The sequence below is a fragment of the Schistocerca serialis genome, chromosome 3, assembly GCF_023864345.2.
Source record: "Schistocerca serialis cubense isolate TAMUIC-IGC-003099 chromosome 3, iqSchSeri2.2, whole genome shotgun sequence".
Lineage (NCBI taxonomy): Eukaryota > Metazoa > Arthropoda > Insecta > Orthoptera > Acrididae > Schistocerca > Schistocerca serialis.
In genome coordinates, this window is record NC_064640.1 from 95,146,393 (window position 1) to 95,159,946 (window position 13,554).

The following is a 13,554-nucleotide window of genomic DNA, read 5'->3' on the forward strand; positions in this document are numbered from 1 at the left end:
GAGGTTCGCCGCCAAGATAAAGCTATGGCTCAGGGTGAACAGTGCGTCGCCGGCAGAAATGCATAACGCAGGTCTTGGCAGCCAGAAACTGGAAGCCATGCGCTACAGCCCAAGATTGCGCCTTTCAGATAGCACCTTGCAGCTGCCGTTCAGCAGCTGCAATGACAGTGGAGCTATAGTATAGGCAGAAGTCGTCAGCATACAAGGAAGCTGAGACAGACGTTCTCATTGCCGCAGCGAGCCCATTAATTGCAATCAAAAAGAGGCAGACACTTAAGACAGATCCTTGTGGTACCCCATTCTACTGAACTTGGGAGGAGCTATTGGAGGCAGCAACTTGCACACGGAAGAATCGAAGCGACAGAAAATTTTGTATGAAAATCGGGAGCAGGCCCTGAAGACCCCAACCATGAAGCGTAGAGAGGATGTGATGTCGCTATGTCGTATTGTATGCCTTCAGCATGTAAAAAAAGACGGCGACCAGATGCTGACAATGGGCAAAGGCTGTACGGATGGCAGACTCCAGGCACAGCAGATAATCGGTGACAGAGCGGCCCTTACGGAACCCACCCTGAGACAGAACCAGAAGGCCCTGAGACTCAAGTAGTCATTAGAAAGAGGCTCAATAGTGGCAATGGAGGTGAACAAGTCCCAGTCAGTCTTATTCATAGCCCATCTGCAGGGGCACCCAGAAGAGTGACGTTGTGGCAGTGACAGAAAGATCGGAAAGTGGTCACTACCGTACAAATCATCATGCACACTCCATTGGACAGATGGTAATAGGCTAGGCCTGCAGATCAAAAGGCTGATGGCTGAGTACGTGCCATGCGCCACACTGAAATGTGGGAAGGCACCATTATTTAAAAGAGAAAGGTTGAGCTGTGCCAATACTTGCTCAACGATGCTACCTCAGCCTGTTGCCATCAATCCACCCCACAGAGGGTTATAGGCGTTGAAGTCGCCCAATAACAGAAAAGGTGGTGGCAATTGGGCTATCAGCGCAGCCAGGACATGTTGCAGGACATCACCACCCAGTGGAAAATAGAGACTGCAGACAGTAACAGCCTGAGGCGTCCACACCCGAACAGCGACAGCCTCTAAAGGTGTTTGTAGAGGGACAGACTCGCTGTGAAGGGAGTGAAGGACGTAGATGCAGACACCACCAGATACCCTCTTATAAGCTGCCCGGTTCTTATAATAACCCCGATAGCCACCGAGGGCGGGGGTTCGCGTCGCCGGGAACCAAGTTTCCTGAAGAGCAATTCAGAGGATAAGGTGAAGGCTGAGAAGTTGTTGGAGCTCAGCAAGATGGTGCAAAAAACCGCTGCAGTTCCACTGGAGGATGACACTGTCCATGGATGAGAAAGGCGTGAAGGCACCGAGGTGCCAGATTACGCCACTGGGACACCTGCTGCTACCGATTGAGTACCTGTTCGAGTGACATCCATTGTGTCTGAGAGTCCGGCAATATCTAGGTCCTCAGCGGACGCCAGAATCTCTACCTCGCCCTCAGACACAGAGCTTGTAGGTTGCAGTGGGGTGGGTGCCACTGCAAGTTTCTTCGTCTTAGAGGTCTACTTCTTGGACTTTTCTTGCTGCTCCTTGGGTTTCACTGATTCAGAGTCCAGGACGGAGGAGGATCACGAAGCCCTACGACCAGCTGCTTGTGGGCACTTATGCCACTGCTGGACGTAATCCTTCCCACTTGCGGAAACCTGGGAAGGGAGGGACCCAAGGGACCCCTTGCGAGGGAGAGGAGCTGAAGAAGTTGGACGCTTCTCCGGCTTAGAAGCTGGGATGGACACCCACGATGGGATTGGTGGGGTGGGGTGGGGTGGTGTGTGTGTGTGTGTGTGTGTGTGTGTGTGTGTGTGTGTGTGTGTGTGTGTGTGTGTGTGTGTGTGTGGGGGGGGGGGGGGGGGGGGGGGGGGGGGTTGCTCCCGAGGTATGTGGCGCAGGAGCAACAGGGTGGGTAGTGCCCCCCATGGCCAAAGGGGCATGTGGAGTTGTACGGCTCGGTGAGACGACTGGAATTCACTTAACTTATGGGGCTCTCACGATGGTTGTAGCGGCAGCATATGAGGAAGTCATTTGCACAGGATGGAGTCATTCATATTTCCTCTTAGCCTCAGTATAGGTCAGTCGGTCCAGGGTCTTATATTCCAGGATTTTCTGCTGTTTCTGTAAGATCCTGCAGTCTGGCGAGCAAGGTGAATGATGCTCTCCACAGTTGACACAGACGGGAGGCGGGGCACATGGAGTACTGGGATGTGATGGGCGTCCACAATCTCTGCATGTGAGGCTGGAAGTACAATGGGAAGACATACGTCCGAACTTCCAGCACTTAAAGCACTGCATCTGGGGAGGGATACAGGGCTTGACATCACAGTATTAGACCATCACCTTGACCTTCCCCGGTAATTTATCACCCTCAGAGGCCAAGATGAAGGCACCGGTAGCAATCTGATTATCCTTCGGACCCCAATGAACAGGCTGGCTCTAAATTGGCACGCAGCTCATCATCAGACTGCAAAAGAAGGTCCCTATGGAAAATAATACCCTGGACCATATTTAAACTCTTCGGGGTGTGATGGTAACTGAAACAACCCCCAACTTGTCACAAGCAAGTAACCTGGGTAGAGGATGCCATCTTCATCAATACTGCCCCAGAGTGCATTTTGGACAAGCCCTCCACCTCCCCAAACTTGTCCTCTAAATACTCTACGAAGAATTGAGGCTTTGTTGACGTGAAAGAATCCCCATCAGCTCTCGTACAAACTAGGAACCACTGCCATCCTGAGCCTTACGTTCCTCCCACAGTGTGGCCAAGGAGGGGAACAATTTGGGATCGTATTTCTGAGCATTGAATTGAGCCCGAGAATGCTTAGAGACTGCTGGTGGCTAGCCACCAGCAAGAGATGATATACCACACTTCATTGAGAGTCATCCACCCTGATGCCACCCACCCTGACCAAGGGCCCTCCCCACGAGCACCACCCAGCCTCAGCACGGGCCACCTCGCAGGATGGCCATTGCCGGGAGTCCTGATGCCCCAGGGAGATAGGCATCTACTCCTTGGCATACATGGGGAGTTAATGGCACAAGCATCAGCAGAGCGATCCCTGTGTTGTCAGGGGGCTACAACAAACAGGGTACATGGCAGCCCCACCACAACGGACTGGCTACCGTTCTGGATATTGGGTGCAAGGAAGTCCATGGTTGTCATCTCCGCAAAAAGCAACACTGCACAGTGCACGGTGGAAATCACACCCAGGAATGTATCCTCATCCAAGAGATGGAGAATGAGCAGGACGGCAATGCGACGACGAGAAAGCTGGCTAAAGGTCTATGCACAATGAACACGAAGCACCATGTAAGGCGCCCTTCCCCAATTGGCTCACTCTTCGGAAGAATTTGGAAATATGGAGGTCAAACCTGAGAGGGGACCATCACATATAGGCTGAAACGTTTGAGACTCCTTTTAGTCGCCTCTTATGACAGGAAGGAATACCGCCATGCTTCCAGTCCAACAGTTAATAACAGCCTCTATGGCAAGGGGCAATCTATTCTTCTCCCATTGTTGTTATTCCATCCTATACCTTAGCTTGCATGAAAGTGAAAAAAAGCAGCACAAAAGGAACAAATGAGAAGAGGCAAGAAAGAAACCATCTGGAGTTTGTAGCTACATAACATGCTGAGAGCAAAGTAGTGGTGGTTGTTGTTGTTTTGTATTAGGCCAACTACCTATGTGACCGTACCTACGTGATCAACACCATATGCAACATTCTCTACGTTGAGCTATATGATAAAATCACAAAGCATGATATGCAAGAAGGTATCAAATAATACATCAGACAAGTGTTTTTGGATAATTGATTACTACAAAATAACTGTGTTAGTACCCATTAATAGTTTAGGGAGAAGTCTGCATACTATGCAAATTCTACAAATCCATGACCCATACTTCTTTTAAGCACCCAAATGGATGTAAAGTGAAGAACGAATGCAAGGAAACTTCATACTGTGCAATCGTTTGTTCCATACAGACAGCTTTCCCAGCTCAAACAATTCATTTATTTCCTTAGAGTCCCAAAACATTTTGGTGGCTAACAAAGAATTCTCCACATCTTCACAGGAGAACTAGAATTTCCTTTATGTTCTCACAAGCTCCATCTTTTCTGGATACACCTAATCAACAGCCAATAGCAAACGAGCCACCCCCCTCCACTTTTTCTGGATACACGTAATCAACAGCCACATTAACAAACTCAAGGCCATAGACTGAAAAAGCAAGAAGACAATACCCGAGATAACTACTAAGCAGGTGACAGATTCTTTCTTCTTGCTTTGACTAAGTGGAGTCTACTAATGTCAAATAACAGTGCTCAGTAAAAATATTGTGAAACCTGATCTTTGAAGGTATTTTAGTGGATCGGTGTTTCTGAAGTCCAAAAAGTATAAAAATAGACTGGATCAATTCAGTTCCTATGGTGATCTACAGCTCCAGCCCCCCCCCCCCTCCCCACCCTAGTAATGATACTTTGCTCCATACACACTTCAGATGGATGCAAAGTAGCACCTCTTCGGCAAATAGTGAGAATGGAAATTATTTAATTGGGCATATGACTTTCCACGTCATACACACATGATAACACTTGAGTAGGAGTTGCTTGCTGCTCTATGCACAAGGCATGTTGCGTCTGATACCCAAGGTATTTTTCCCCATCTTAGGCACTTCACTTCAAAAGAGTAAGTTACTTCATGCACCCAGTCAAGCGCAGATTCTTAAGCTGAATATTCTCCTGCTACACCCAGTGTCCTACACAATTATAATACGCAATACACGTCAAACCAATGACAACTCTCATATAAAAGTGTGAGGGTATATTGAGGTCAATCTGTATGACAGTTGTCGTAAGTTTCACATGTACTGCGTATTAGAACAGTGTGACATTAGGTATACCAAGACAAATTCAACTTATGGAAATAAACCTGATCTGGAATCTTATGACTGCTGAAACCAAATCTGATTTTTTTAGTGTACTTACAATAAAAATTTTAGTTTTGTTAAGACATGTTTTGATAATACATTCGGCGAATGAAAATTTACTGCCATTGTAGGAAAGATTGCAATCTGGAGGAGGACTACCTCCACAAGGATGAAAAACTATTGTTTCTGTACTAGCATTGTGATACATCACTGTCAAGAAAGATTGGAAAATTGCAGTAAGGGACTATGGGGCACTGCTGAGGTCATCAGTCCCTAGCCTTACACACTACTTAATCCAACTTAAACTAACATGCTAAGCATCTCACACACACACACACACACACACACACACACACACACACACACACACAAGGGAGGACTCTAACCTCCGACAGGGGAGAGCTGCGCGAGCCAGATTCACGCATTATACATATACCTAATCAGCAGCATTGTTGCCTTGCGAGAGGATTTTCTCTAAAGCAAGCTACGTAGTGAATGATTGTCATGCTGTTGCCTGAGGCTTTCCCTACAGACTAGTTGCTAATATGTTTCTCCGATGAGACGCCTCATGTCATCGTGAAAACTCCACAATATTTCATCAGTGCAACTGACATACATCTTCAGGTGTGGTTCAGGTTCACCGCACATGAAGATGTCAGCCAGTTGCACCGACAAAATATTGTGGCATGTTCACAATGACATCCGATGTCTCGTTTGAGAATCATACTTGCTCCAGTGTAAAGCACATTGAAAACATTCTGTTTTAAATGGGAATATACTGTTTCAAATGTTAAATAAATGTAAATTCAGTGTGATTTCCTTGAACACACAAAATACTTATGAAACGCTGCTATGGCAATATTGCCTATGTCACTGCTTTCTATGTGGTTCACAGCCTATGTGGAACCTATTACCTGGATGGAAACTGCAGCATTTTAATTTATTACAAGCAATAATAGTTTGGCTGATCCACAGTTTTAAACCAACTCCACAATGAAGTTTACTTTTAGTTATGATTGACAGTGACTGGCAACACTTACTGTATTTCGCATCACCTTGCAAACTAACTTCCACACTTATTAGGTAAATCTTCAAGTCACTACACTTTAATAAATCATTTATTGCAAAGATTCAAGACTACATTTGTATTTAGTATTAAGTGCCACACCCGACAATAAAATAATGAACTAATGTACCTGCTAACCCTCCTGTTGCAGCAGAGAGACCAAAGTAACCATTTTTGGGAAGGACTACATTATCGGCTCTGAAACAGATTTCCATTTCCTGTTCATTGTTTGTCATACCACTATGGATCAGGACCTGCAAAGAACATAACAGAATTTAAATATATAGAAAAGAAGTAAAAAAACCATGCTTGTGGAACTGTTATATATATTCACAGAATTGTAATGTCATGCATACTGAAATCATAACTGTAAAAAATATATACATATAAAACTATGCACTATCCACAATAATAGTTTCCACAGAGCAGTAGTGTTTCAGCATAGAAATTCTATCTCTACCCACTTGCATTTTTTGTTTACAACACTGTTTAATCATTACTTCAACAGTTTTCTGGTTTAAAGACTGCTCAATCGTCTCAGCACAATGAAGATGAGCAGAGCAGGCTAGGATTCCACTATCTGCTACATTATGACAATCTGTCTATACAAAACCTTCAGGGCCTCCCAACTGACATCACATGTTTGCATTTATTTATTCATGACATGTTGTAAATGAAATTCAGACAAAACTCATTGGAGACTGATTAAATATATATAACTACTGTACTGAACACAGTTAAGAATTTACACTTATAATGTAATCTAAGATAGTTAACACTTATCTGGCATCTTCACAATATTTAGTCTCTGGAGCCTTTCATAGAATTAATTCAGGTACTGCTAACAGAGAGTGAAATCCTACAGAACAATTGTGAACTTCTGCATAGTAGCACTGGTTCTCATACATGAACTTCCGAACAAAATGTTTTAGCCTTAGGTACAAATAGACCACTTTGTTACTTAATCCCACGGATTATAACAACATTAATGACATTATACAGCAACACACTAGCAAGTAAGGGTAATTCAGCCACAGTGTAGAACTGAAGTTTATGTTAACAACTTCTGCAGAGATCTCCTTTGTGCATTACATTCTAGATAAATTTCTGAACTGACCCAATACAACTTTACATCTTTTGTGAATTCTCCAAGTAGAAATTTACTTAAGAAATTGTCGCCACCTTTTCAAGTGTGAATGTAATGCTATTACCTTCATTTCACAACTCTGAAATGTTATCTCCATTTCACAGATGGGTTTAAATTTTAAACCACAGCTTGTAAGTGTAGGAAAAAAGGCATACATTCCAGAACATACACTAACTACTTCATACCATCACTTCCATAAAAAATTCAAGCAACTAAGAGTAAACCTTGCGTTGGCATACAGTAGAAGTAAATAGACCAATATTTCATGAGAAGAGGGGTATGTGCCTGTTCAAATAATTGCAATGTACAGGCTACAACCCTGGCTTCTGGAACCAAGCAGATTACTTCCACAAAGCGTAAGGAAGATAAAATACACTCCAGCAAATGTCAAATGAAGTGCAAAGCAATATCTTTAGTTATAATTAAGCATATAGTTTGGCTGTAAAATTGAACAAAACAAAACTACTGTTACCACATGTACAGAGGTCCCCAATAGCAGCAGTGCAGCCAAATAAATTCAAAATCCAAAATAGATTGACAGTATAAGAATGTCAAAGTTATAAGTCGGTGTCAAATCTGAACCCTCAATAATAGCTTTGGAGAGTTCCAGCTTTTTATGTATATTTCTGTCTCTTACACCAGTTTTAACTGCAGAAATTCCATAAATTTACAAAATTTGTCTTTGAAGTATGTGCAATATTCTTCACAAAATACGACAACTCTTGTTACCTGAAATGAAACAGCTTCTCTGTTTTCTGCATTAGAAACTTACAGTGAGTGAGTTGAGGTAATACTCTATTCGAGCTCTTGTCGGGTAAGGCTTGTTGCGGAAATCTCTCATACATCCATTCAACATCTGAGTTGCTCCATCACTGCAAATGAGGAAAAAATAAATGAACACTGCTATACATATACCTGTGCTTTCTTGTTATCTGGATGCTCACTATTCTTGAAAGAGTTTTTAGCCAATCTGACTTCCAGTATATCTTGTACGAAGTGACCTTAATACCTATAATGCTCTGTTTAAATGTTGAAGCCCTACAGCTATATGTAACACAAAATTCAAGTTAAGTTTCCATTTCTCAAACAAAGCAATTAACACATTCACTCATATAATTTCTTATTTTAGTCCAACTTATCTGGTAATTTATATTGTGCACACATTAACTAACAAAAGTTAAAGTAACTTCTTATCAGTGGTGAGGCAGGGGTGCTCCAAGTAGAAAAACCAACTGTTTGCATTATCATACTATTCTGGAGGTACTACACAAATTGTTTCTTGTCACATTTGTTATATAAATCAATTTTATGAACCAGCATGTTTACAACAGCTGAAGTATAAAACTTACTGAGGATGATCAAATTCCTTTGTACCATCATTGAGTACACCCATAATGAAGGGGTTATTGTGTTTATTATCATTGTCAAATGAATCAAAGAACACACCAAGTCCAACCCATTTATCAGAACTGCCAAAAACTGGTCCATCATAGGCACCTTTTGACTCTGTGAACCAGAAAGCCTGCAAGGAAAGAAAAGAAAATGCATTATCTGTTTTATAAAAATAACCACACCATCAGTTTACGTATTTAATATGGTTTACAGTAAATGGAATTGCAGATTTTTCACTTCATTAAAGGTAACTTAACAAGTACTAAACAGCACGAGTATAAAAACAGTACAGCATCCTACCAGCCCATCAGCACCCAGTCTACCTCTTCCTGTGATGCGGAAAACAATATCTACTTCCCACCAATCAAAATTTGTTTTTGATTTAGTCCATATTGCTCCTGTGAAAACAAGGAAAAAATTAATGTGTGTCTGACACTTTAATTATTAACAGATGTGCCTCAAATGGACTTACCTTTTTGACTTTTCATTGATGGAGCTATTCGGACATTTTCTGAACTGGCAATGGCATCTGCAAGAAATTTGTTTAGAAAATCAATAAGAATGTAGTATTAGGTCATAGACTCCTTAACATAAAACCCCGACTTATCTAGTTGTTATTACTTCGGCAAACTTAAAGTCCCTGGTATACCAGGGAAACTTAAGAATAGGCCTTCAAAAATGTAAAATCTCACCTATATACATTTCGGCACAGATAGTTAAGTGTTTGGCCACTAGAGACCACCTGGGATTACATTTGTAGCCTGACTGCCATGTTTTGGTTGAGAGGGTTCCACCAGATACCATCTTTACTGTGTGCAACTTTGGATACAAGATGCGTACTTTCAGCCCCTCTCTTGTATTACTGTTTATGCAATGCTTTTTTAAAAAAATGGTATAGTGACTGGGTATGACACTTGATGTTATTTCAGTAGAGATTGAAAAGGATGAAAGGAGTGAAAATTGCTTGTCAGCGATACAAGATAAATACATCTACTGTGTTCCAGCCAGCTCCTTCAAGATTTATATTCACGGGAAACTTATGAAATACACGGTTGGACTTCATAGCTGCATAGAAACTAAAAAATGACTTCCAGTTTCAAGATATTTTAGTCACAGACCAGTGCAATATATACTCAGGATTTGATTATTAGTGATTTTCAAAATTTTAAACTCATTATTTTGAGCTTTAAAAGCTAGCTTTATATGTCTATATGTAATGTCATTCTGTATGGGATGCTTTCCATACACACATTTTTTGGAACATAAATCGATGTGTTAAGGGGTTAAAATAGCTTAAAAGTCTAAAAATATTAACAAATAAGTTTTTGTTCACTCTTCTCTTTAATTTATTTGCTGCACAAATTGTGCTTTGTCAAACACCACATATCAACCGAGGTATAAATAGTGTAACCATCAGAGAGAAAGATACTAGTAAACAATACTAAGGAACTGTTAAATGAAATCAAATGGACTGTCCAAGCATTTTCATCAATAGCAAGCAAAGAAAAGACGAAACCAATGAGAAAACAATCTTGAGAAATAATGTTGACAAACAACATAAGGTGCAATAACGAAATATCCCAATGAAGTCCAACAACTGCTTTCTTCAATTATTATCTAGACAGTCTGAATATGATGCTGGCATATCAATAGCATCATGATTACCATGCCCCTAGTATTTTTAAAAATACTGTTTATAGAACAGCACATGCACACCCCAGCAGAAATTTAACGTGCAAAATCAGTTACCCCACAAATTTCACAACTGATGGTATCAAGCACCAAATGAATAAATGAAAACATTGTGGTTCTAAAAGAAGGATGGATGATTAATGTTTCATATCCCATTAACAACAAGGTTATCTGATAAGGAGGACAAAACCTGATGGGTCAAGGTTGGGGAAGGAAATTGGTCTGCCCACTGTTTTCATCCTAGTCCATAGGATAAACTTTCCCTTAAGAGCAATGGGCAGTTCGTATGGTGATGTTTAAATACCAGAAGACCAGAAACAGCACTTTTCAAAATTAAAGAATGAGAATTTCACACTTCCATATGTACTACTCAAGTGTCAAAAACATACACTTGCTCTGACTTTGCTCACAGGTAAAAGATATGACCGTAATGTAACAGAACTAGAAAATTATATCGATGTATGAAGCAAATAGTAGAAAATGTATTGTCGAATAGGTAATACAAACGCTATCATGTTCATGTATATTGACAATATTTTATAACACAAGTAATAAATCAGAGTATCAACATAGACAAGGAAAGATCCTTGTATCCACACAAGAAAAAAATTATGAACTTTCGTCATTTACGGTAAACTAGAATGTTACCAAAACAATGTAACTGTAGACTTAATAGCATGTTGATAATGACAACTCTTTGCATAAGGTCTCACGAGAACACGGATATCAACGTCTGTTATGCCTATCTAAGTTCAGAAACTTAATACACCTTGTGCCCACAATTATTGGCAAAAACACTTTTTCCCAATGTTTTAATGAAACCTTTTTAATTGTAACTACATAAACGCACATTAACACGTAGGTACTATGGTCACGTGCATGTCACTTAATTCCGGCGTTGACACTCAAAATTTGTCATCTGTCAGTTAGTTCTTAACCTTAATTCCATGTTTAAAAATAACTACGTAACAATACGATGAAAAGCCATTTTGAATACAATTCAAATTAGTGAAATGACGTACAATGTTTACCCAACCGGTATAATATTATACAACTCCGAAAATTGTTACAAAGTAACGGAATAGAACAAAAATCAAAACAGGTAAATTCATACTAAAATAGTTAAAATGAAACCTGCCAAAATTAGAAAGCAACTAACTACAAAAACAATATACAACAATCGGCAACATCCCAGCTGTCATATGTTTTTCAACTACAGCAGAAAGACATTTCCATGGAAACCGGTTCTTTTACGTAGTAATGCAATCGCTGCACTGCACACAAGTATTATTTACGGCAAAATGAATTATCCATCGAAAGTTTAAAAAAAACCGAAGACACCGCACATTACAACCGAATTTAACCGATTGACTTACTTCCGCCGTACTCCCAAAACGGGACAGATCCATCCTTCTGAGCCAAATATGGAGGCTTGAAACTATATTTATATTCAAACCTCCTGAACCGATTATTCCCAAAAGTCTCAGACGTCAACAATAGGACAAACACCACGCACAGCCACCTCAACCCTGCCGCCACCATGTTTCACGACGGTCAGACTGTCTTTTCTTTCCTCTTCGGCTACGTGAACAACAACACAACCTGGTCGAATTTGATTGGACGTGGAAACCAGTCGCTTTCTTCAAAGATATAATCGCACAAGTAAACTACCAGCAGGCCAGGGAGCAAGGAGTTTCGATACTAGCAAGGAGGTTAGAGTCGAACCTTCTTGGACCAAGTAGGTATTTTTACTCTTATCTGCTTGGAGGAGGTTATAATCTACAGTCTCTTTCTGTAGGCAGCTTATTGGTACTGACATAGGTTGAATACTGACAAGATTTTTCGCTAAGAAACTACGTTGAATTGCAAATAGAAGCATTAATTACGTAGGTCTTGAGCTCACTATTAGCATAATCGTAACTCATAAAACACAGGAAATTCATTTTTAGGATCGTTGTAGCCCATAATATACAATGATGTAGGATTTACAACACATGGTAATACTTAGAGAATAGTACATGAAGAAGTTTTAGAATTAAGGCCAATTCATACTGGCCGTCACGTCAAGTTAAGTCACGTCAAAACATTCTACAGAGAATTTCAAATGACAGAATTCAGAATACAGTCAACGGACCGTCAGATGTCAGTGTTTCTGGGGACAGAAATTTTTTACATACGCGTCTTCTGCTAACATTGGAAGTTAACCAACTTTAGCGAGACGTAAGCATGTTATAGTAGTGGACTTCGGGCTTTTGTATCTTCTTAATGCCGGAAGGCAATGCAGCGACATTTCAGTGTCTGCTAAAACGCAATTTCATAACAACTAAGCGTGTAAGAAATGCAAAAAAGTGTTATAAAAGGCATCCTTTGTGTGAAATATAAGTTTTGGCTACATGAAAATAGCTAGAATGTGAATCTAAATCGTAAATGACGATATTAGGTGGTCATGTAACTGTGTTAGTGATGAACGCGAAGATCTTCTGAATATGATAAATTCGAAAGACGAAATTATCGAGTTTCTGAGTAGTGACATTGAGACTCCCAGAAAATAAATAGTAATCTTGAAACAAGAAAACACGAAACTATTAAATGAAAAAGTTTATGGATTCGTGAAAACAGTGAATCAGTGACGGAAAATGGCCAAAAAACAGTCAAATTCGAAGTGTAAAAGAGATACGCAAACCGAAAAAGTGTTAATAATGACGAAGATCGTGGAGAAAGAAATACAAAATATGTCAGACCTAGAAATAAACGGAAGTGGGTTGCAGTAACGTACAAAAAGAAAGGAAGAAAGCATCAAGGAAGTGACAAACAAAGCGCAGGAAATGACTTCTTAATAATTGGTGTCTCACTAACTAAAGACGTTGCAGTACTGAATAATAAGACTGATGTTCGCCCAGGGATGAATAAACACTTCAAGAACAAGTAGACAATGAAACATAATGCATTCTCGCAGATAAATTGGAATGAAAACTTTAAAGGTGTTTTCATCCACCTGGGACGAACTCGCTACGAAGGAGCAGTGAAGAAGAGATCGTAAACGAAGCACTAAATCTAATCCAGACGGCGAAAAACGTGTACCCAGCATCAAAGCTAATATTAAGTAGTATCCTACACAGAAAATCGGTTAGTGATAAATACATAGGCAGGATAAACAATCGAATCGGAGAGCAGTGCCACCGACTTGGTGCAGTTTTCATGATTTCGAATAAATTTACTAGTGATAAATTTTTAGGACAATATGGGCTGCATCTAAACAGGATAAGA

At 40.5% G+C, this 13,554-nt stretch overlaps 1 protein-coding gene across 1 annotated transcript in view; it reads right to left on the reverse strand.

Moving 5' to 3' along the window:
* Positions 1 to 11,868, reverse strand: part of LOC126469759 (protein ERGIC-53) — a 91,782-nt gene extending 79,914 nt beyond the window's left edge. The window contains exons 1-6 of the mRNA XM_050096985.1: positions 11,664 to 11,868; positions 9,068 to 9,124; positions 8,896 to 8,993; positions 8,553 to 8,725; positions 7,976 to 8,075; positions 6,187 to 6,310 (exon numbers count right to left, since the gene is read on the reverse strand). Coding sequence (XP_049952942.1) covers positions 6,187 to 6,310; positions 7,976 to 8,075; positions 8,553 to 8,725; positions 8,896 to 8,993; positions 9,068 to 9,124; positions 11,664 to 11,829 — 718 coding nt within the window. The 5' untranslated portion in view covers positions 11,830 to 11,868. The remainder of the gene's footprint in view (positions 1 to 6,186; positions 6,311 to 7,975; positions 8,076 to 8,552; positions 8,726 to 8,895; positions 8,994 to 9,067; positions 9,125 to 11,663) is intronic.
* Between the last annotated feature and the right edge of the window lie 1,686 nt (positions 11,869 to 13,554).